Here is a 25,139-nt window from a genome sequence, read left to right on the forward strand (position 1 = left end):
AATGTAACAAATTTATTACATTTCTCAAAAGCATATACAGCAGTAAGTTAAAATCAAATTCTAATGATGGACAAATTAAGCCTACTACCAGAAACATATCATAGACATGTTGAAGGTGTACAGCTCCTTGCTGTTTCCTAGCTTGCTTTCTTCTTTTTTTAAAGGCATTGCTGGGTTATTTTTTATGTTATTTTCATCCAAGTTCAAGTAATTGTTGTTTATTATAAATGGAAGTACAATGTAATGCTAGGAACTATGCAAGTTCCAAAGATGACACCAAGGGCACGGCGGTTCTTCCAACACTTACACTGTATAATGTGCTTAACAGAAGAAAATGGAAGCAAAACATGAACAGTAGGCAACATTAAATAACCAAATCCCCACAGAGTTAATATGTAGGGAAAAAAACTAATACCACATAAAATGAAAGGCTACTTGGCTTGATCTAATGATCTGAACACAAAACCAGAGTCTTGGGTTTTGTTTTGTTTTGTTTTGTTTTTTTCCTTGACATGATGCTGTTTAAAAACAAAATGAAACAACAAAGACAAAAACAAACAAACACACACACACACACACACACACACACACACACAAACTTGAAGCAATTTGAAACCCAAATGTCTCATGGTTATGGTTTCATTTAGGCATATGCTACTAAGTTAGTTCATTTTTCCAAAAACAGAGCCAGTATTAGAGAACATCTTGTTTGAGGCTTACTAGGAAACATAATGCTGCCTCAGTCTTTCTGAGGGGTTTATGCTCCTTAGTTTTCGAAAGCTTTTATAGAATAGTAAGTTTTGCTTTAGATTGCTTTCTGAAGCTTACATGAAGAAAAAAATTAGAGTTTATCTTCAGGGTTTTCTTTTTATAGGTCATGCAGTTGAAAAGAACCTTTTGACCTTATTGGAATTGATTTCTTTTTTCAAAAATTTATAAAGGAAGAAAATAACCTTTTACCCTATTTCTTGTTTGTCCTCATAATTCTATAACCTTTACAATTATAGGTCAGTATTTCAGCCAAGAATAGTGGATGGGTAGAATCCACTTACCTAGAAATGCAGTATGATTTTATGACTCAGAGAGTCCAGTCATTTCCAATTTTTGTCTCTGATTAGATTTTCCAAACTCTTCTTTATTATGTAATGGTCTTTGTGTAATGATCTGTGTAAGAAAGATACAGGAAATTGCTAAAGGCCCATTCCCATTATTTCAACCTTTCCATATTACTGAGGGAATTTTTGCATTTATTTGAATATGTACTATACCAAGGCAATTGCCAAAATGGCCTTCCTTTGCACAATTTTTCAAGAACTGCTACTATCAGTATGTAGGCAATAGCAGCATTTTAATTAAATATATACTAATTATACTAGCATGATGCATGTCTGCTAGAGTCAAGAGTGATAGAGAATATTATGAAAGGCAATCAATCACCATGGTAAATAATTCAGATGGTAAAGTTCCAAGTAGAGGAAACCAATAACCAATATGCTACTACCACAGGGTAATTTTCAAGGGAAACTTTTTTGTAACTAAGTGACCACAAAGCTAGAAAATGTATACATGCCAGTAATGTTTTCATAAAAAATTAATTATACCTTTGATATATTTACATATTGAAATATTTTTACATTCTTTAGCTCTTAAAATTTTTATTCCATCTTTTGCTCTCTTTGGAGCATTTACAAAGAGGACATTTTAAGAGCCCCCTTTTCTTTATACTCATAAAGTTGATTTCCATATGTCTTATCTAGCCAGGACAGTCTCTAGCCCTGTCTGGGGTTTGGTCTCCCTGCATTTGGAATTCTGTGGGAAAGAAAGTCCTATTGTGTGAAGGCCAAATCTAGACCTGGAGGTTACAGAACTTCAGGATGTAGAGAGGTTACCAAAGGCCCTACAGATAAAGATCTCAGTTTCAGGGACTCTAGCTTTTTGAGGTAACCGGTACAATTGCAGGCATTGAACCCAGTTGTCTTTTCTTCGTTAATGAGGACATAGAGACCTGCCCAACAGTTTAGCACTTAGCACTTCGATGCAGTTCAGGGGATTGCTTTGCTAATGCTCTTTGCATAACTTACAAACTGAAACATCATTACATAATGTTAGTTATTTGTCACAACAGGTGTGACTTTCAACCATTAGGGATAAACAATTCTCCAAATGGCAAATCTTACCAAGAACCTTTAACCTCTGAGAGTCCTACACTTCATATTGTTCCTCATTGTGTCCACTCATTCAACAATCTCAAAGATGGTAACCTCCTATAGACAACCACTCTTCATTTTAAAAAGGTCCTTGATATTCCATAGTGAGTTCCAAAAAGTGAGGTTTGGGCACTGCTCTAAATGTAGACACTCACGGAATTTATCTTAAAGTTGAAAAGGAAATCTTAGGTTTCCATGCCCTAATGATCTACAAATTACACATGAGTCTCTGAAAAAATGTTTTCTGTCTGTACCTCATTTTTTTCACTACCTTGTATGCTTTTTTCTTATCATACACTGAATTTAATTTGGGTCTTGATTGCCTTTCACTGAATTTTAATTCCTGGATGTGAAAAAATATCGAATAAGAAAATCAGTATAAGATTATAAATGTTATTTACTTATAACTACGTCTTTCCTTCCTTCTTTTCCCCTCTCCCATGTAGACGTAATCTTTATGTTGCATATCAGGAAAAGAGATTACCAGTGTTTTCAGTATTATTATATTAAAAATCAAATATCCTAATAAATATAAGTAATAATTACCCCCAAAAGGAAGTATATATTGGTACCCTTTGCCTCACTATCCTCTTTTTACCTAAGACTATAGGTTTTCCACAAAGCCATGATGAATATTTAGAGGGAAGATAAAAATAAAATCATTTCACATTCCATTTACTAATGTACATTTCGGTAGACTAAAATTTTGAGACAGTTTCTTTTAAAAGAAAGTATGAATAACTAAAGTCAATGTGCTTCTTTTTGGAGATACTTAGCAGCCTTATAACATAAAAATGTGATTCCCTGCACAGCCCAAGCAGTCCTTCTTCAATGGTATTGTTCGGGGATGTCTTAGCATCTTCATATTGACTGTCTACTTCTTGTTTGCCTGGCTTAATAAAAGGTGCACATTGCCTGCTTTGATTCAGAAACTGTCAACACAATTGGAAAACTCATCAGATTCAGCAAGAGCAGAACAGTCTGCTACGTGCCCCAACTGAGCCTTATGTTGATTCTAGGCTGCTAAAAATTGCGGTGTCAATGACAAGGAACCAGTACAGTCTATTTGGAACAACCAGCCAGGTTTTAGATAATAAAGTCTGACAGAATCTAATTCCTTCTACCTCTGCATGGAAATTATTACTGCAGTCATTTTCATATTTTTTCACTTTATTTTAATTTTCTTCTTGCATTTTTAAATAAGGGTTTAACCTTGTATAACTTTTCTCCAAAGGATGACAGCCTACACCTATCACAAACTGTTACAAAATTCTCTGTAGTTAATTATCACCCCTTCATATCCTAAAACAACAAACCTCAATTAGTCTTTTAGACAAAGCATCCCATATGCTTCTAGCTCCTCATGAGCCCTTAACTAAGGAATCAGAAAATACCTATAAAACAAAGCTGCTCACCAAAGACATGTTTATGAAGATAAAGGTTAATATAGGTTTTCTCAAGATGCCCATAAAATACAGCTTTCATAGATCACATATGTGACCACTGAAGCTCTATTTTTTTACTTGACAAGGCATTGTGCTAGATGCTGGGAACCTATGGGCAAAAGAAACAGTTGCTGCCCTTGAGGGGCCCAGCTCGCCCAGCTGAAAGAGCACAAGTGTTTTGGAATGGCCAGAGCAAAGGCCTGGACACAGACAAAGGTGAGGACCAAGAGCCAGGCTCAAGGCAAGCAGCCACAGAATTTCAGATGTGGGAGAAAAGGGATTGCTTCCGCTGCACTGTGGGAGATGAGTGGAGAAGGGAAAGGAAGAGGAGTAGACTAGTTAGGAGGCTGTTAGCAAACTGGGAAAGAAATCATTTGGAGGGAGAATTCAACGGATTTAAAATTCAGCGGATTTAAAATATATGAAGGTAGTAGAATTAGCACAAATTCAGGTGCTTTTGAGCATCAGGGAAGAGAGAGTCCCAAATGACTCCTTGATCTCTGTGTTAAGTCACTGAAGAACAGTGGTACTCTTTGCAAAGGACAGGAATCCCAAAGGAGGAATGGGGTGAGTTTTGAACAAAATAAATCTAAGGTGCCTGCTTGACAACCTCATAAAGATCTACGGAAAGTGATAGATCTAAAAAAACCCACAGAGAAGGCAGAACATGACCTGCGGCTGTGGCCAGCACATGCAGGTAGGTGGGGCAGCATGGAGTGCACAGAACGGGGAGAGAGGCTCAGGATCTAATTCTGGCACAAAGTCAGGGATCTGGCTCAAGGCTCAGGACAGATGTTCACTACCACTACCACAATCCAGAGGCTATCAAGACGATAATACCAGTTCTTTTTTCAGGGAATTATTAGCTATGCAATACTGACCCAATCTATGTATCAGTTTGAGCTAAGGCTTTCTTACCTATAAAATATGCATAACCATGCTTACATAATAAGGTAATCCAAGACCTAAATAAAGCAAGCTAAGCCAGAGTGTGGCACATAATAAGCTCTCAAAGTTAATGTGTTATTTGAATCTGAAACCAGAAAGCTCAGAGGAAATTGAACTCATCATCACTCCGGCCCCAAAATTGTTTCTTCTCCTGTGGTCTCTGTCTTTATCAGGATACCAACCCAAAAACCTGTCTTGCCATGTCTAACCTTACTTAACCCTATCCTGTATTCCTGTCCAATTGCCCGCTTCCTGTATGCCATAGTCGTTGCCTCCACTAAGGCCATAGGGACCTCTTGCCTGGATTACTGCAAACCTCCTTCCTGATCTCCCATTCCTCCCAGTGTGGTCTCCACACTGAAGCCAGCGTGAGCTTCCCAAAGGCAAATCTAATGTCATTTACTTGCTAAAACCCTTTTCCCTTTGCAAAAAGTCACTCGTAGCATACAAAATCATTCATGATCCTAAGAACTATTATTTTTACTTAAACTCCCAACCTCAAATCATGCCATCCCTCTCTTTGAAGTCTCTATTCTAGCTGCACAAATCTACTTTCATTCCCTGAACAGGTCCCATAGTCTACCTTCAACCTATCCAGTTGACCCTGCTACCTTCTACACTTCCTGTAAGATCCAGCTCACCTCCTCTGAGAACCACGGCTAGGTTAGGCAGTTCTTCACATTCTCCCATAACTCCCTGTTCTACTTGGCACTTACTGTATTCAAACTCCCCAGTGTTCTTCACTAGATTATAGGTTTCCTAAAGACAGATATTTCTTACCCATTTGTTACCTCTTATACATAGCATGCTCAATAGTACATGTTAAATGGTTAATATATATCTCTTCGGGTGAATAAATTAAAAAATCCTTTAGGAAGTTGTCTTTTAACCTTTCTTGTGGATCACATCACTTAAATCTCTTCCTCTGGCTCCCTTGAAGCCAGGACTTTTAAGGGTACAATCGTGGGCAAGTTAACCCTCTCTCTATTTACATTCCTTTTCTGTAAGGTAGGGAAAGTGATAGTACCTACCTCACAGGTTTATATGAGGACTGAAAGAGTTGATACATGTAAATCATTTAGAACTGGTACCTGGAAGTATCCGGAAGCTCTCATTAACAGTTAGCTGTTATTGTCAGGGTTGTTATTGTTGTTACTATTATCCTACAAGGACCCTTTATGTATGACAATTGACATGATACTGGGCTCCACAAATTTTACAAAGTCACAAGTTAAAGAATAAAGGAAATGTAAAAGTCAGAGTTCAACCAGAAGAAAAGGCCACTGTCCCCCAAAAAAAGCATCCTGGGGCCAGCAACATTGCTGAACTTATTATGGGTAAAGGTTCCAGACAAGGGTCCACACTCTTCTTTTACAGACAATTATGAGAGCAATTTGTCAAAAGAGACTATGAGCAACCTACTTGGCACTAAGCAATGCAACTGGACATTAATTATTTACCACAGTTGTCTAGGAAAGTCAGCAAAGGACCATGAAGACACTGGGAAATAGTAACCCCTCTAGACAGGAGGAAGAAGCCACCAGTCTCACAGAAAGCTGGGTCTGAGTCCAGTCCTTCTCTCCTGGGGAATAGCAAACCCTGGTCTCACTGGCTCATTGTCCAAAGTGAGATCATAAGATCACTTGGAGAATGCAGCTCGATGCGTCAATTTTTGATCAACACGTCCTGCCTTTGGAGGGGATTCCAAATGCTGCCAATGCTCATACTTTGAATGCCTCTTGGGTAGTTTAAAATGTCAGGTTTTCTAAGAATTTGCTGCTCTATCAAAATAAATTCAAAAATTTCTTCTAATAGCTTTTATTTTTGTTCCCTAACATTTATTAATGTGTTAGGCACCATACTAAATGATAAGAATGTAAAATCTACAGGCATAATTCCTGCTTTCAAGTATGTATAGCCCTAGTGGAAAAGCAGATGAATAGAATGCAATGTAATAAATGCAATAATAGAAATGTGTACAAGACTCAGAAGCATTCAAAAATCACTCTGTTCAGGCTAAGATAACATTTTACAAACTATGAAGTAAATACATGTTTGATTTACACAGAAGATAAAGTTGAGATCCAAATAAAAACAATGAAGTCAAATGCTATGACAAAATGTAACATGAAAATCACTCCTATGATCCTGTTAATTGATATAAAGTTGGAAAGGAAGATTTATCATGAGAAGTAAGAAGCATTTCTGGGGAGTGGTCAGAGAAAAAAGTTTGGAAGCTAATGGAACTCAGTTTAAATGATAGCTCTGCCACCTATGCTGTGTGAATTTGGGCAATTTTCTTAATCTCTCTAGGTCTAAATTTTTTCACTTAAGAGTAGGACAATAAAGGGCACCTTGGAAGCTCTGTCCATTAAACATCCAACTCTTGATCTCAGCTTGATCTTGATCTCAGGGTCATGAGTTCAAGTCCCACATTAGGCTCCAATTTAAAAAAAAAAAGAATAGAGATAATAACAACTATTGAATTCTTTTACACAGTGAAGAAAAAGATGCAAATCATGTAGTGCCTGATAGATACTCAATAAGCAGCTAATATTTTTTTTCTCAAAATATAACCTCACTTGTCACCTATTTCATTCTATGCACTTATAATTAGGTAACTGTGGCAAATCAACTAGAGTGCTCTCCTAGGGTGGGATTTTAAAGTCTTTTTATAATTGAATTCTGTCCTATTTTTCTTAGTTACTTTTCAGAACTATCCACAGTAGTTTTGAGGCTATAAAGCATTTTACACATATCTTATTTTACTAAAATGTGTCACAAAAGGTCTTAAAATCCAAGCTTAGTTGATAACAAACATAATCAGAAAACAGATAAGAAAAAAATCTTGTTCAATAATGGTATAAAATGAATACAAAAATGCTAGTATCCTGACAGGTTAACGTGTTCTGGTCACAAAGACACTGATGGGATTATGAGAAATTCCCTAGTACCAAAAAGCTAAAGCTTAGCAGTTAAGAGGTTCTTACAGGCATAATTGCTCCTTTTTGCGAACTGCTTCTAGCATGAATTATGGACATTTCAGAGTCCTGTCAACAGTGTCAGTTAAAAAAGAAATTAAGATGTGTTTTTACAAATTACAAAAAGTGTGTAGCTGATGCTACCATAAAGACAAGTCTCAGGTTAACAATCTCAACACTCACATTTTTGTATCTATTGTTGATGAAGGTAGGGATGAGTTTGAGGTGTGCCTGCCTTTAACTATCAGCCTGTTCTTCAGCTTCCCACCTCAAAAATGGGGGATGGACCCTTTCCTTTTTCTTTCTTCCAGAGATGATATAAGAATAAAGGGTTGCATAAAGGGGCACATGGGTGGCTCAATTGGTTAAGCACCTGACTCTTGGTTTCAGGTCGTGATATCGAGGTTGTGAGTTCGAGCTTCATGTCGGGCTCCACACTCAGCATGGAGTCTTCCTCAGATTCTCTCCCCCTCTCCCTCTGCTTCCTCCCTGCTCTTGCTCTCTCTCTGTCTCTCTCTCTCTCTCTGTAAAATAAATAAATAAAATCTTAAAAGAAAAAGAAGATAAAGGGCCACATGAATACTTTGAACACATAAAAAAATAAGCTATATAAATTCCAAGTCAATTATGTTATATTATTAGGAGATTCCAAGGTGGGCCATATAAAAAACAGATAACTATCCTGCCCTATTTTGTATTTGATCTCCTGAGTTCAAAAAAGCAAAATAAAAAAAAAAAAAACTACCTTATTGCCATCATGTTGTTATTCTTAACTTCGGCTTCTTATAGAGATTCCTTTCTCTAGAGCCTCCCTCTCCCATATGGTAGCTGCTAGCCACATGGGGCTATTTAAATTTAAACTTTAATGAATTAAAATGAACTAAAACACAAAGCTCAATTCTTCAGTCTTTTTAGCCACATTTCAACCACTCAACCCACATGTGACCAGTTTCTATCATGTTGGACAGAGAGAAAAAAAGTTCTATTGGAGAGCACTGTCCCTGAGGATACTCAGGCTTGAACGATCCTGTTGCTCTGTAGTCTTAAGCTAGCCACTGAGAGCATTTCAAGGATTGAATGACCTTAGAAGTTCAGAGAGGACTTCATAATCATGTTGGAGTCAGACTAAGGGAAAGGCAGAAGTAAGCAAAGAGAAATTAAATAAGCAATAAAGAAGAAAGAAGGAATGATAGCCAGCAAAAGAATACACAGTGACATTATTATAAAAGGATAAAAAATGACTCAGGAGTTCAGTGCTTCAACAGAGGTACGATTTTACTTAACACATTTGTCACATGTGGTTTGCACCAAACACATCAATCTTATGCTGACTTTCTGATGTCCTAATTGGGTTTGAGACGTTCCAGCTGAATCACACAGGAACTATTTCTCGAAATTGTGATGAAGCTTAACCTCCCCTCTGAATACCACATGTTTAAAAACATTTTCTTCAAAGAGACATCAGCAGATATTAATGTAGATACTTGCAACTTTTGTGTTTATCTTTGTTTGGGCTGCTTGTACCCACAAGCTTTCATGTTTACCAATATTTTTGTTTCTACTTCCCGAATAAAAAAGAATTATAACTTAGCAGATGTCGTGTTATTTGTCCCAAAAAGTAAGAGACTAACCTGTGTGTGTTTGCATTTAGGTCATTCTGTCCATTGAAGAAGGTTATAGACTTCCGGCTCCCATGGGCTGTCCAGCGTCTCTACACCAGCTGATGCTCCATTGTTGGCAGAAGGAGAGAAATCACAGACCGAAATTTACTGACATTGTCAGCTTCCTGGACAAACTGATCCGCAATCCCAGTGCCCTTCACACCCTGGTGGAGGATATCCTTGTGTAAGATGCATAGTGTTGATTTTCTTCCCCTTGACAGTCATTTCTTTCAGGCTATAGACAAGACTAACAGGTAGAGAGGAGAAAGTTTACCATGATAACTGTCTAGTTGTCAACCTTTTAGAATATTTTATACAAACCATATTTTATTTACCAGCTGTGAAAAAAATTTTCTAAATGTTTTTTTGTTGTTGTTGTCTTAAGAAAACAGTGTCTCCTTTTGTTCTCTCCGTATCTAATTTTTCTGAGTTACTTTTGTTACATTTTTTTCTTGTGGGGGTCTTTGGTATTTGTGTATCCTTTCTTTATTTATTGATCCTGCCTTACCTCTGTAAGTAGAATTTGTATCCACAGGTTCTTTAATTTTCTTGTCCATTCTATGTTCTGTCCCTCTGGTGGAAACAGCAAGCAAGACAGGGGCAATTTGTGAATCAGCCGGGAGTGAGAATGTTTCCTGCTGACATGATCACACCCAGCTGTTGTTACTTTCCATTTCTAAAACCAGAAAAAGACAGCTGACAAGACAAGAAAATGAAGGCACTCATATGCCATTTTATAAAAGTCAGTAGAGTTGAGAAGATCTACTCACCTCTCTCTAAAAAAAACAATTATAAAAAGGGGAGAGTAGAAGGAAAGAAACACTTATCTGTTTCTGAAAAGATTGCATTTAAAATATTATCAAATTGAGAATATATGTGTTTAGGCCAAATTGGACTTAGGAATAACAAAAGCGTTTCCAAAGCTCACTCTCCTAACTCAGGGGACAGCCAACGGAATATATAGATGTTCAACTTGAGGTCATAGGTTCAAGTCAGTGCAGGCTTTTTGTGATAATAAGGCCAAAGGCTCTTCAAGGACTACTTAAGCAGGCCTCAGTTCACTGCAGAGCACATAAGAGTTCACCTCTAAATCACTAATTGGCAGCCTCAGTAAAGTGAAGCCAAGCATGAAATAGCTAGAGATTAAACTATTACTCTAGCCCATCTTCCCTAAAGCAGTCCAACAGAAGAAGCAGTAAAGGGCTGGGGTGGGGGGGCTTGGGTTGGGGGAGTGACCTAGGATTTTATCATAAAAGGACACTTAGTGAAGGATTTTAAGCAAGAGAATAGCGTGATCACATTTGCGTTTCTAAAAGATCACTCTAGAGCTGATTTAGACTAAGTGCAAAATAAGAAACAAGACTAGAAACAGAGACCGTTATGTGTTTTAAGCCCAAGCCAGAAAAGATTAGGGCCTAATTCATGAAGTGGGAGTAAGTTGGGGGTTGGGAGATAAGAGGATGGATTTGTTCTCAGGCAAGGAGAGCAATGTGTCTTGGTCATTGATTGAATATGGGAGGGGGAGGAGAGAAAAGAGTCAAGGATTCTATCAAGTTACCTTCTTAGACAAGCCAGCCAATAATATTACCACTAAGAGAGAGAAGGAAGATAGGGTTTTGCAATAGAAATGAAACCATTTCAAGTAAACTGAATTGAAGATGCCTGTGGGGCAGGTAGGTGGAGTTGTCCAATAGGCAGTTATATTTGTAGCTGAACCTCAGGGGGAAAGATCTGGGCTGAAGATTTGAAGATCATCAACATAGAGACTATAACTGAAGATTCATGCATAGTTGAGATGACCCATGGAGACTATAAGGTATGAAAATTAACAGAGGGAAGTAAAGAAGGGTGTTCTCTGGAACACCAAGATTTAAGAAATGAGCTGAGGGAGAATACCCAAAGGAGACCATGAAAGAAGAGAGCCAGACTGGTAATAACTAAAGCTGGGAAAGGGTGGTGACAGAGAAGCAAAAAATGGGGAGAATTCCAAGGAGTGTAATGTCCAAGACTTCACAAGAGCTTCAGCAAGACAAAAAGTGAAATGGGTCCTTTGAACTTAGCAGCAAAGTGATCAGGTATCTATGGGCAGCCTTAGCAAGAGCATTGGAATAAAAGTGCCTAAGACAGCTGCAATGGAGCAGGAGTAAATATGAGGTCAGAGAGAAAAGTAATATAAAGTACTAAGAAGCCTGTCTCTGAAGGGAAAGAGAAGTAGTTAAAAATGTTTCTTCGTTTTGTTTTTATGTTTTGCTGAAGAGATGGGCATGCATTGACATTGAAATGAAAGAGCTAATGCAGTGAATGTGTGTTAATGGTTTTCTATAAACTGAACTCATTTAATCCAGGCCTCTCATTGTGGTATAGGGTTAACGGACCCCACAGCCAGTGCCCATCAACAGAGCTCTCTAACTGTTCTATGGCAGTAGAAGCAGGCAGGTAAGAGCCCTTTTTTTTTTTTTTTTTTGAAGAAAAACAGGTACAACTATTTCTTCCCTGCTTTTTCGAGACTGAATGTTTATCATAGCTGGAAAACACTGATGAAGACTCTGAGATGAGAAAATGCCAAAAGTCAAAATGATCCAGAGGTAAAGTCAGTATGAGGACTTGTGTCATGGGGCCAGGGGTGTAACGGGATGTGCAGGCATCCTGTGGACAGGCCAGCAGATGGCAAGTCGGTGATGGTACTGCCACACACGGGCGAGAGTTGGGTACTTTACGTACAGTTGGCAGTTTGATTTGATTCTGAAGTCTGATATCCGGGAAACCAAATAGAAGTTTCTGTGACTGATTTGCTATCCTTGTTTCTGACAAAGATCTATGTGCTAGTGTTTTCTGCCTTTAATACACTTTTCTTGGAGAAACAAAGAAAAACAGAGTTCTACAGGTACACTTGCCTGAACTGTTATCACCACTCGTGTTTTCACAGCAGCCTGAGAAGGTTACCCCTGTCAACCCCTTCACCTCCAATACTGTCCACCCACCCTGTCCCTGATCCCAGAGAACTGAGACTGTTTAAAGGAAAAAGATAGGGCCCCTGGGTGGCTCAGTTGGTTAAGCAACTACTTTTGGCTCAGGTCATGATCCTGGAGTTCCGGGGTCAAGTCCTGCATTAGGCTCCCTGCTTGGCAGGGAGTCTGCTTCCTCCTCTGACCCTCTCTTTTCATGCTCTCTCTCTCTCTCATTCTCTCTCTCAAATAAATAAAATTTAAAAAAAAATAAAGGGAAGAGACATGGTATGAAGGATAACAATTTAGCTAAAGGATTTGTGGTTTGTTTTATGCTTATAAAACTGTGGCACTGTCCATCCCCCAGCTCCCAAAGCCCAGTCATCTGTCTTAGTGCCATGCTGGATTAAAGGAACATGACAGGGAGTAGAATTTCAATCTCTCCGCCCATTTATCTCTCAAGCAGGTAAAGGAGTTTAAGTGTGTAATCCACAGCAACTCTGATTAAACTCACCTATACTCTTATTAGACTCTGGAGTCTCCCCAGCCTCCTGGGATTCCCTCACGCTTCTGTACTGACATAACTCTCTCATCCACTAGGTCCCCATGGTTTTTATTCCACTCTAATTGCTTTTTTCTCAACAATTCACCTGAGAAGCTTTTATCCTTTCTCTTGACAGAATAGTAAGAAGGGAAGAAATTAAGGCAACAAATGGGGAATGAGGAAAGCTGTGAAACCCGCAGCTCAATAATTTTATACTAGCATATTAGAAATTTTATAAATCTTGTATCTGCAATTTCTTTCTCTTCTCAAAAGACAGAACACCCAATAGAGAAAAAAAAAAAAAAAAACTGTTGGTCAGGGAAAGCTTTCATTGGAGCAGCTGTTCTGAATAAGGCTGATATTCTTGGGCCTGGCACACTCTCGTGGGAATATTCAGAGCTCTCTTCAGTTCTTCTCTCTTACTCAAGAAAGTATGTGGATGTATAGGGAACATAGCAATATTATAAGTATCATTTTAAATCTAATTGATTTAAAAAATAATTTGCAGAAGTACCTTGTTAATATAGGTAGTCATCCTTTCATAAATGTGAATTTCGAACTACCTTCACTTTTATTCATTCAACAATGTTGCCTTATAACCTCCTTTTTAAAGTATTTGTAACTATTACATGGTGTAGGGCGAAAAGGCCGACTTTGAAGCCAAGTCTATGTGGAGAATGACATCAGGAGCAGGGCCTGGCCATGACCTTCGAAACACCGCTCACTCCCTTTCCTCTGGCCCTCATGATAAATGCTATAGCTACTCTCAGTCCCAAGTCAAGCATATCCCCATGGTTCCCAGGGTCACATCTGAGGTCCAGTGGTTTAATAGTGTAATAGATTAATGACTATATGAGTGCTCCTTCGCCCGGCCCGACCTTCCACACCCCACCCACGTAATTCTACACATTTATTCTCCAACCTCTTCAACTCTCACCCCTGATTCCTCCACACACTGAAGCACTAGATTGAAGTCAGTTGGCCAGTGCCTTTTTGACCAATGTGACCATGTAATGGGAAAATAATACTTTTCTCTAGTCTCTGCCATAGATCCCCAGCACGGACAAAAACTTTTTTACAGATTATGGGCTCTTTGGTGATATCAGCTTAAAAAGGGGCATCCAGGGATGGGCAGCAGTTGAACAGAAGGACAGTCCATGGTAATCACCTGCTTCAGAAATTATGCTCTGCCCAGGCCAAGACACTTAAAAATAGTTTCTCTACCTGTGGGGCCACAGTTAAGGATCTTAAAACTTTAGCTTTTAGGAACTGGAACCACCACTTTACTTAGTACACATAAATCTACTGTTGAACTTCCAACTACTTGGGTATCAGTAATGTGTGAATCATGAGGATAGGGAAAAGTTCAAACCAGTATAATAATTAAGAACCTCTGCTTTAGAAAACCACAAGTAAATGTTTTAAGACTAAATGGTACTACCTCCTCCATCCAATTCATAAAGCACCTCTAATGCTGTCTTCTGAGGACAGGAACTTTCAACAATTGGATATGAATTTTTCCATTGATTTCTAGAAGATCTTGCTCATTGCTGTCTAGGCTCCACATAATCAGCACTTGCCTGGTTGTTTCTACCAGGTCATAGATGACCTATTCTAATTTCTATAACTATAAGTTTTAATGGTATTTCCCATGAGAGAGAAATGAATGGCTAGCCAAAATCAGTGTTGTAACTGATTGATTATCAAAACTCTGTGGAAGGAAGACAGAATATTAAATATTAATCAGGAAATAGGAAAGTTCTACCTGTTAGATAAATCTAAACTTAATTCACATGAGCTCTCAGCACAAGCTAATGATAATACTGATGTCAATACCAATACTAATACTGACAAAAATTCCAATATATATCATCAATAATAACTTTTATTGCCATTTGTTGAAAGCCTACTGTGTTTCAGTTATTGTACTAGGTACTTTTATCTATAAGGTCATTTAATCCACCCTATTATTATCCCCATCCTTCAGATTAAGAAAGAGAAACTCAAAGAGTAAAGGAAGTAATTAGTGGAGCAGACATTTTAACAAGGTCCACCAACTGCAAAGTCTTTGTTCTTTCCACCACACAGTGTACAATCATGCAAAATGGCAAGATTCTTCCCATTACGGCACTGTTTCAGAAATATGATTATAAGAAAAGTATATATTTTTTTATATTTCCACATAGATTTTCTCTGAACTAATCAGACTTCCTGGATGGGGTATATTAAAATCCCAAAAAGACTTTGCAGTGGAGCACAGCCTGTTATTTTATGTTCTACTAAGCAAATCCAAGGAGTTAGAGTACATGCCCTCATTCATGGGAATAAGTAACAAACACTTAGTCAATATATCCCCTCAACATCCTCCTACAATGTTCAGCCACTTGAACATTACTTGGGGTGCGGGGGGCGTAGTAACTACAACAAAATAGAGAAATGAGGAAAATATGGCAGCGACACAGTTCCAGAATTACATCCTCAGGCATTTTATAGATTGAACTTTTCCAGTGCTGGCAAATATATGCTTTCCTTCTTTTTCCTTGTTATGGCAGACATTACTAATCATCACAACACCCTTTCCCACTGAGCCCAGATGCTGCCATAACATCATTTTTAAGGCCATATTTTGAGAACCACTGCCAATGAATTATAGTTAGCATGTGATAAGAATCCATTTCTGTTCCTATATTATTTTCATACAAAAATGGGCTTTCCTTGAGGTTCAGTGATCTGTCACCCTGGCTATAGGGACAATGAGTGAGGTACTCAGAATTATGGGAGACTTTTAAGCAATAATATTCCTACTCTGTGTCTATTCCTGTGTTCATACACATCAAAAATTTTAAAATTATCATTCCTTCCTACTTTCTGCTAGTTATCATCCTTATTATGGGAATTAAATAATCATATCAATTTAAAACACTTGAAGACTTACTGAAAATAAAAGGCTGATGAAAAATAATTCATTCTCCCTATTTAACATTGTGGAGAGTCACATGGTTTGGAACCATGAGATACTGCCCACAATCATAAAACAGTCACAAAATATTGGCATGATTCTATGCATTTTAGATTTTATAGCATTTTGAGTAAAATTATACCTTAAAATTTTTAAAAGATTATCAAAATTCTTTTATTAATTTAAGTCATGTTCAAGATTATGTTCAAGTTTGCTATCCCACCTGACTATAGAGAGGACAAGGTTTTCTTTTCATTTGATAAAACAAATTCTTCCTTCAAAGTTTAGGTAGATAATTTGTATATTATGTATAGATTAACTAAATAGTGTGAAGTGTAATCCCTGAGTTATGAGATCAGAAATGCATGTGAAAGTGGTGATATTGAATAAGTTGAACACTGTTGCTATTGTTCTAGATCCCTTCACCCTGGGCTACCTCACTCCACCTATAGCTGCCTCTCTCTCCACTCTGAAACCCACAAAGGCAGGGATAAGCAAGCACCATCAATATGTACTTACTCTTCAATTTAAGGGAACTAAGTCAAAATAGATCATTCATCATGAGTCAGCCATTATGTCATGGACTAAACTTTTCTATACAGAATGCTCAAGTCTAAATCACCACTTATTTAAAATTCCTATAAAACTTTCAGCATTATGCTAAGGTCTACAGAAAATAGAAATATATGTGAAATCTGGTCCCTGCCATCAGGGAATTTTAACTTAAACTTTTAAAAAAATTCTTCTGTCTTATAGATTTTTCCCAAAGAAGTAATTTAACTGAAACAAAAAGATACATACTATAAGATTGAGTAGTCAACTGTAATAAAAGAATATTGCTAGCACCATAGGAGCCTAACTTCAGGGAATTAAATTATTAAGTATCAAAATGTAGATCATTATATACTTATTTGATTAATATTCATGAATACTACTGAAACATTCAAATTATTAATAAGTAACTGAAATAAAGGCAATGTAAAATAGAATGGACCTAATCTGTGCAGTTCCGCTAACCATGTATAACAGCTAGGGGGAAAAAGTTATCTTAGAGTCGTAATAAGAGAAAAGCCTTTAAGCATGTGATGGTTTCATATTAAAACAAGATCTTACTTTGCAATAGTGTTTCTCAAAGTATAACCTTTCTTGAATCATTTTTAATAAATCTATTATTATTATATTTGCATGATAAATATAAAACATGGAAAACTTTTGGAAATAAAAACCTTCTTGCTTTTTACTGGCAGTTTCCATATCTATTGATTATCTATGTAAGAACTTGGCTCAGTGGGTTAAGCCGCTGCCTTCAGCTCAGGTCATGATCTCAGGGTCCTGGGATCGAGGCCCACATCGGGCTCTCTGCTCAGCAGGGAGCCTGCTTCCTCCTCTCTCTCTGCCTGCCTCTCTGCCTGCTTGTGATCTCACTCTGTCAAATAAATAAATAAAATCTTTAAAAAAAAAAAAAAAAAGACTAGTACTGGGTCACCCAGGTGGCTCTGTCAGTGAAGCATCTGACTCTTGGTTTCAGCTTAGGTCATGATCTCAGGGTCCTGGGATCAAGCCCCACATGGGGCTCCACACTCAGTGGAGAGTTTGCTGGAGATTTTCTCTCTCTTTCTCTCTCTGTCCCCCACCCCCTGCAGGCATCCTCTCTCTCTAAAATAAATAAATAAATCTTAAAAAGAATAGTGCTATTGTGAACTCAAAGGGCTCATTAGAGTAAAAATTTATTGGCTCTATCAATGTTACTCATTTTTACATACTTAGATGTATTACAAGTATATATTTATTGAACCTTAAACTGTGTCATTACCTATTCTACCTATATTCCAGCCCTCTCTCTAATCTAAATTGACCATCATTTATACATTTAGAATTTCCTAACTTTACCCCTTCCTCATTTTTCTGAGGGAAGTGAGAGACCCCTGACCTTCTGTTCTACAATATGTACTTTTTTTCAACATGAGCTGCAGATTTTGCTATAAAGATATTTCTCAGGTGGGCAGCTCCCACTAATCACCAAAGAGCAGAAATTTCTATGTGCTCAGCAAATGGCAGACTGAATTTATCATTGTACATGGTTGATAAGAAAGGGCATTTATTGTTTATTAGGTAATATTCCAGAGAATTCATGTGAGGGTGATGGTACCCAGCCCTCAAAGCCGGAAAATAGCAGCATTTTTCAACTTCGTTATAAGATAAGGTGAAAGAAGAGTTATTGCACAGTGGCTATGAACAATGAGGGGATCCTGACCTTACTAAATCACCTGCCAGTGCAGTGGTAGAAAGGCCAAAGAGTAACTAGGTTACTAAAGATGTGTGGAGAGAAAGGGAATTATGGTATTGAACATTCTGGGAGCAAATAGTGCATGCTTTTCAACAGAGAAATAGGCCACTTAAGTCATTTAGTATACAGAATGTCCTTCCATGACCTTTCTATACTAAGGACGTAAAATTAGCAAATTACATTTCCACTCACGGATTATAAATTGTGAACGCTGGAGAGTTATTCCAGAGTTATCTCAGGAGAGGGAAGTAGAAGTCACCTGACACTGTCTGTGCATCAAGTCTGGCATGGGAATATGAAGGGAAAGTCACTTAAATACATTGTTTTAATTTTGTTTAGTCAACAAACTTCTTTGACAAGTAATTAAAAGATATGGGAGCCACCTTGTTTTAAAATAGGACATTCAGTTTCCTAGCATGTGTGGCTTTATATTAGTAAGCCAAAGGGTACCCTGATCATTTTGATATTTAAACTTAGTAAATTTACTATAGCAGCATTTCTTAAACTATGTTTTATAGAAACTAGTCAGATAATTTAGGAAAATAATGCAGATGCCATTGCTAATTTTCTTGTATGTTCACATTGTACATTAGAACAGTGAAGACTTGGAGAAATGCTCTAATTAAAAATCCTATATAACTCTGTTTGCAGTGGGTACCTTTATTAGTTTTTATTTTATATGAATTTTGCTTATTTTATAATACTTATTAATATTAAAATCTCTAGGGAGCAACAAATATGGCAATAATAAAGTATTTATGATAGGTTTTCAATCTTTGGACATAACTAATCTTCATTAGGGTCAAATCATGAATCACTCCAATATTAATTTGAATGAATCAGCCCACAATCAAATAGCATTGCAATTTATTATATAAGAAAAAAGCATGTAGCTTTTATCAGCCTCCCAAATTGGAAATATAGTAACAGAAATGATTACTAGTAAAAAAAATACAAGTCACTCTTAAGAATTACCGGACTCAATATGAACCACTATGTAGTCACAAGATACATGCATTTAATTTATGCAAATTTGAATTATATATTAAAAGCAAAACCCCTATTTTTTCCTCATTTTCTTTCTTCATCTTCATCCCCATCTTCAACTAGACCCCAGTTTGGGAAAAGGGAAGTCAATATAACAATCAAAGAAAAACCAAAAAATGAACTCGAGGCCTTTAGTGGGGACTTTGTCCTAAAAAATTCCAAGTGACCTCTTTCAGAGTCTTCAAGAGTTGTACAATGTACAGGGACTGATGATTTAAGGGTAATTTAAAGGATTTTTATGGGTAATTTTGATTATTAGAGGTTTTTATGTTTTACCTTATGCACTAACCTTATAGCCTAACTCCCATTCTCATATATTTTTAACAAAACAATACCAGAGTTATACAACATTCATACTCCATTCTGTCTCACAATGGAGTTCTTCTTATTTCACGTGGTTCATATACTGTCGTTCATATACTAGTATTCATACACTATCTGTTTCTAGTTAAAGTGAAATAGTTCAAATATGAATGGTAAATATGATTATAATCAAATATTCCAAATACGAATGTTAAAATTATGGATCTAGTTAAGTCCCCATGGATTCTTTCCTTCTTTAATTTTATAAAAAATTAAAAGCAAAGTAAATGAAATTTGGATTAACCTTCTAACTTTTAATGGGAATATTTTTCATTACTTATAAAATACTGATTTGACTCAAATACCATCACAAAAAAAGGTTACTGCTCTACTATTTAATATAAACTCTAGACCTAATAACTTTTAATGATGTATATATTACCCTAGAAGACTAATAAAATGCTTATAAAAGCACTTTTTTTTTTTTTTTATGAAGCCCGGCTTAGTATTGTTTATTTCTTTTTTATTTTTAATTTTTTTAGGTCTTTTTTTTTCCAATTTATTTATTTTCAGAAAAACAGTATTCATTATTTTTTCACCACACCCAGTGCTCCATGCAAGCCGTGCCCTCTATAATACCCACTACCTGGTACCCCAACCTCCCACCCCCCCGCCACTTCAAACCCCTCAGATTGTTTTTCAGAGCACTTTTTACTGCCAGGTATTTTGTAAAACCATATAAAATACATGAAAATTTTTAACAATTTTCATGTATTTCTAGAAGCAGAATAATATAGTTTATTGCCAGAATCAGTTAAATATATAATTCTTAGTTAATTTTACTATAGTTTCTAAGGTTACTTCCATGCTTATTCTATCTTTAGCTTATATAAAACTATTCTGTATATATATGTATATATACACATATATAATGTATATATTTATGTATGAATACACACACATCTGCTAGCCTTTCCAAAATAATACCTTTATATGATTTTTATATTAAAAGTACAAAAATATGGGACTCCTGTTTGTAGCTCAGTTTGTTAAGTGTCCGACTCTTGATTTTTTGGCTTAGGTCACGATCTCAGGGTTGTGAGATTGAGCCCCATGTCATGCTCTGTGCTGGGTGTGGAGCCTGCTTAGGATTCTCTCTCCCCTTCTGCCCCCTCCCCGCCTCCCAGTCTCTCAAAAAAGAAAAAAAGAAAAAAAATACAAAAATATCCCCAACTGCAATGCCCTTTGCATTAAATATTAGAAACAAAAATACAGATGTCCATTTCACTTACGTTAAGATCCATTAATGCTGGATTCCCTTTTCTTGTTAACCCAAACTTGCATTGATTTTGCTTTGTTTTATGCCATATTATATCTGTGCTTTGGGCTGTTTTACTCTAGGCTTGAATGTATGTAAATCTTATTCATGCCACTGAGCTCTGTAACAGCAGAGATTATTTTTTAATAAATAATAAATTCTTGTTGAATGTTTAAGAATAAATAAATGGAGGCTTGATCAATGAATTCACTGTGAAAAGGAGAAAGGATGGTCATATCAAATGTAAAAAGGCATTTGGTGACAGGTTAGAAAGTATAAGAGTAAACAGCCTATGGCTACTAACTGTCCTTTGGGGATGAGGACTGGGCTATTCCTCAGGTTTGAAAACACAATTTTATGCAAGAGGAAAAAGTAAATAGCAGTTCACAAGATGTGGGTTTTCTCAAGCTATATCTAGTATAAAACCCAGTTAGTAGCAAAAAAGCAGAAAAAGACAAAGTGATAAGTGAAACTGACCAGATAAAACTGGCTGATTTGAATGTAATGGAAAAATTAGAGATTATTTTTTAATGGAGTATGAAAACATTAGAGGCAAGGATATTGTAAAAGGAAAAAAAGGGACTTGGATATTTTTTGCTGTCTCTGACTTTTAAATGGTCTCCATGGGTTTTGTTTGTTTGTTTGTTTTCTTGTAGAATGCCAGAATCCCCTGGTGAAGTTCCGGAATATCCTTTGTTTGTCACAGTTGGTGAATGGCTGGATTCTATAAAGATGGGGCAATATAAAAATAACTTCATGGCAGCAGGGTTTACGACTTTTGACCTAATTTCAAGAATGAACATTGAGTAAGTGGTCCTAGGTTTATTATTATGCTTAGCAGTCCACTCAAGTTGTTACAAATTCAAATACCAGATCAAAACACCATGATTCAACTACATTTCCTAATTCTAGTATGGCATTTCCACATCTTTCCTCACCATTTCTGATTATCATTCTAGTGGTAATTGGACATTACACTTTTAACTATTTTCCTTTGGAAGAATATGTTTAATTCAAATAGCTATTTTAAAAATTTGTAAATGCTTTCTGAAATGTATATTACTCTCATTCACATCCTAGACTACATCAGCACAGTTTACCTAAGCAAATTACTTATGACTCACATATACTAATCTTGCATAATCAATTTCTATTACCTTCATCAAATGGAGTAATTGCAGTAGTACATTATCATCATGTAATTTCAGAGCTCCTTATCTATATTATACAAGTTGGACATTTTTCCATTGTCTCAAAAATTATTCCTTGCCTGGGTACTGTAAAATGTTCTTATTCCTTGGCTGGGTGCAGTAAAACATGTGCTTAAAAGGCAGACACTAAAACTAGTTGGTTGAATCATATGAGATTGCCATTAGTTTGAAATAGTAATGGCAACTTTATATAGTTCAACATAATACAGAACATTTTTTCAGATTATTTAATGACCATAGGGCTCAGATACAGTCCACATTGTATCTTCTACCCTATATATTATTTTGCTAACACTGCTGAAAATTTTTATCATTATCTAAATTGTACAATCTAAATTGTACAATTTAGATAATGATAAAAATTTTCAGCAGTGTTAACTGGGGCACCTGGGTGGCTCAGTTGGTTAAGCATCCGCTCTTGATTTCAGCTCACATCATGATCTCAGGGTCATAAGATCGAGCCCCTAGGTGGGCTCTGCACTCAGCAGGGTGTCTGCCTGACATTCTCTTCCTCTCCCTCTGCCCCTCCTCTCTCCCTCTCTGTCTCTCTAAAATAAATACATAAATCTTTTAAAAATTGTATTCCCTTTAGGTCTATGGAATGTCTGAACATTACGTTGGTACCTGAATGTGAAATTTTCCTTTGTATCCTTAAATTTGAGGTAGACTGGATACATTATCTAGCACCAGGGAGAAGAAAAATGTAACTGTTCACCTGTATCTCTGCTTAAACTCTCAGTTTACCAGCTATACAATTTTTGTTAAATTCATAAGCAAATCTGACATGGAACACACTAACCATATGTAAATCTTCAATTCTTATCTCCTTGTACTTACCAGATCTAAATATTCATATTCTCTCTCCTCCACTCCCACCCCCATCTCTACATCTTTTTCTCTCTCACAGTGATATTAGAAGAATTGGAGTCCTACTCATTGGACACCAGAGACGGATAGTCAGCAGTATACAGACCTTACGTTTACAAATGATGCATATACAGGAGAAAGGATTTCATGTATGAAAGTACTACAAGCACTTGTGTTTTGTGCCTCAGCATTTCTAAAATGAAAGATACCCTCTCTACTACCCTCTCTTCTGATTCTCCAAACATCACTTCATAAACTGCAGTCTCCTGTTCAGACTTCGGGCACGCACCTTTTGTTTATGCTTCCAACCTGGATTTTAAAATTATGCCTCATAGCTCCTCTCTAAATAATCTGCAAATAAAACCCTGGCCCACCTCAGATTATCACTACACAATGGTAAATTACTCAGCATGGATGTGTAACTTTGTACAACAGTATTTGGAAAGTGTTCACTAACTTAACCCAAAGGAATTTGCCCAGGTGTGGCTTCCTTAATGATGTATTTAGAGTTTGATGGTAGATGAAAAAGAAATAGTTGACATTTCTTTCATGTTTTGTGATCAAGTAGCTTCCAAACTGACATGAATATTTTTAGATAATTATATTCAACTCAATGGATCATATTGTTATTTGTTTTATTTGTATGTGTATTTATTTGTATTATATTTATTTAACTATTGATGCCTGATGTTGTTAGAATTATTTGCAGAAATAACCAGTGATGTCATTTGGTGAATTCTTGTCAGGTGTGACTGCACTAAGGAGGAGGTTATCAGGGAGGGAGAGGGAGAAACATACTGTGCTTTTCAATCTTCTAAGGCTGGGTTTGTTTATTTTTTTTTAATTGACTTTATAGTGTCCTACATATTTAGTAGTAAGTGGTAGTTTAGAGGCTTTTCCCTTCTAAGTTTTGCTAACTATAGTATATTTCTCTCCAACCTTATGAAGATCACCCCCAAAAGGGTAAGAGTGAGACCAGTTTTTGAAAGGATTTCATAGAGTGAAGCATGAAATAAAACCATGTCTATTCCCTTGGTTCACCTTCACAAGTTTGCAAAAGCAGTTATCAAAGCACTGAGAAAATTAGTTATTTTCAGTAGAATTGCTTTGAATAAAAGATCTAAGATTATCACCTTAGACTTAATGTAAAAAAAGTAATTAATTTAGTTTAAACACAATTTTATGATAGCTATATGGTGGCTCCCAAAATAAACATATCTAGTGAATGTCTGCTATTGGTGCATTTTGCAAGTTTAGGAATTTTTGTATTTTGTTCCTAAAGTATAAGTTACATGAATATGCTGAGCTGTTTTCCAAACCTTTCAAGAGACAAGTAGGCCACTGCATGTTCCAAAGAGGATATGAACAGACCTAACACATGAGCATATATAAATTGTGTGTCAACCTGGACCCATAACACAATAACATAAAAATGTGAACACAGCTAGGGTATGTTGTCATAATTGTCTCAGAGGCTGCAAAAAAAAGGCAAATGTATTTTTCAGGGAACTAAGCTGAGTCAGTTTATCAAAACAGTGCTGCTTTATGAGTAAGTTCAATTGTAAAATCAGCTGTTGACTGTGAAAATACAGAATGGCTCCTGCGGTGAGTTTGGAAGAGTAGGCAAGATGTGTTGAGAGAGAGCGATTTTAAAAATAGCAGGCTGTCTAAAGATGCTTATTTAATAAATCGGTTTTTCTTTGATTTAAGATGTAAAGGTGCCCAACCCACTTTCTCCAGTTCCCACCTAAATCACATTTTTTGGTAATAGCAGCTGTCTTGCTATTAAAGGAGACGCACTTTCTTTTATTCTTTTAGGTTTGTTGATTGTCCCATTAGACTAGAGCCTTCCACACACATTCTTTTGCTGATTTATCTCCTGACTTTTGTCTACCACAGCTTAATTTTTTCTCATTAAAAAAAAAAGTGTATAGAACTAGAAGGAAGAGTCTTTAAAGTATTCCTTAAAGTATACTAAAAAAGAAAAAAAGTGAGAAATGCATCACTTTTTAAGTAAGTGTGTCCGAAATAGCTAGCAACATTTTCTAGCCACCATGTGCATGGTCATGCATCACTCATACACTATCGGCAGTTTGCTTGATACATTTACACAGATCTGGTTACATGTAGAGGAAATATAAAATTTCCACATTTACCTATCTTCAAATATATATTAAATAAGAACAAATATAAAACAGATTAAATTTATTAATCATATATATTTATTTTTATAATACAACAAAAAAGTATTTAGAAAAATAAGGAATAGAATAATTATGGTCTTCCATAGGACTCTGTCAGCAACATCTGTATACTTTGTTGAAATAAATTCTATAAAGTATTTAAACTTCTATGAGATGGGCATTCACTACTTGCAAGATTAAAGTTCACAGTTAAGAATTTTTTTCTTAAATAA

General features: G+C 36.4%; 1 protein-coding gene across 3 annotated transcripts in view; it reads left to right on the plus strand.

Moving 5' to 3' along the window:
* EPHA6 (EPH receptor A6) overlaps positions 1–24,922 on the plus strand; it is an 871,253-nt gene extending 846,331 nt beyond the window's left edge. For all 3 annotated transcript variants that reach the window (XM_044251185.1, XM_044251182.1, XM_044251184.1), the window contains 4 exons: positions 9,233–9,426; positions 11,607–11,678; positions 21,302–21,451; positions 22,764–24,922. In XM_044251185.1, coding sequence (XP_044107120.1) covers positions 9,233–9,426; positions 11,607–11,678; positions 21,302–21,451; positions 22,764–22,878 — 531 coding nt within the window. In that variant the 3' untranslated portion in view covers positions 22,879–24,922. The remainder of the gene's footprint in view (positions 1–9,232; positions 9,427–11,606; positions 11,679–21,301; positions 21,452–22,763) is intronic.
* The last annotated feature ends 217 nt before the right edge of the window (positions 24,923–25,139 follow it).

This window comes from Neovison vison, chromosome 6 (genome assembly GCF_020171115.1).
Source record: "Neovison vison isolate M4711 chromosome 6, ASM_NN_V1, whole genome shotgun sequence".
In the NCBI taxonomy this organism is placed as follows: domain Eukaryota; kingdom Metazoa; phylum Chordata; class Mammalia; order Carnivora; family Mustelidae; genus Neogale; species Neogale vison.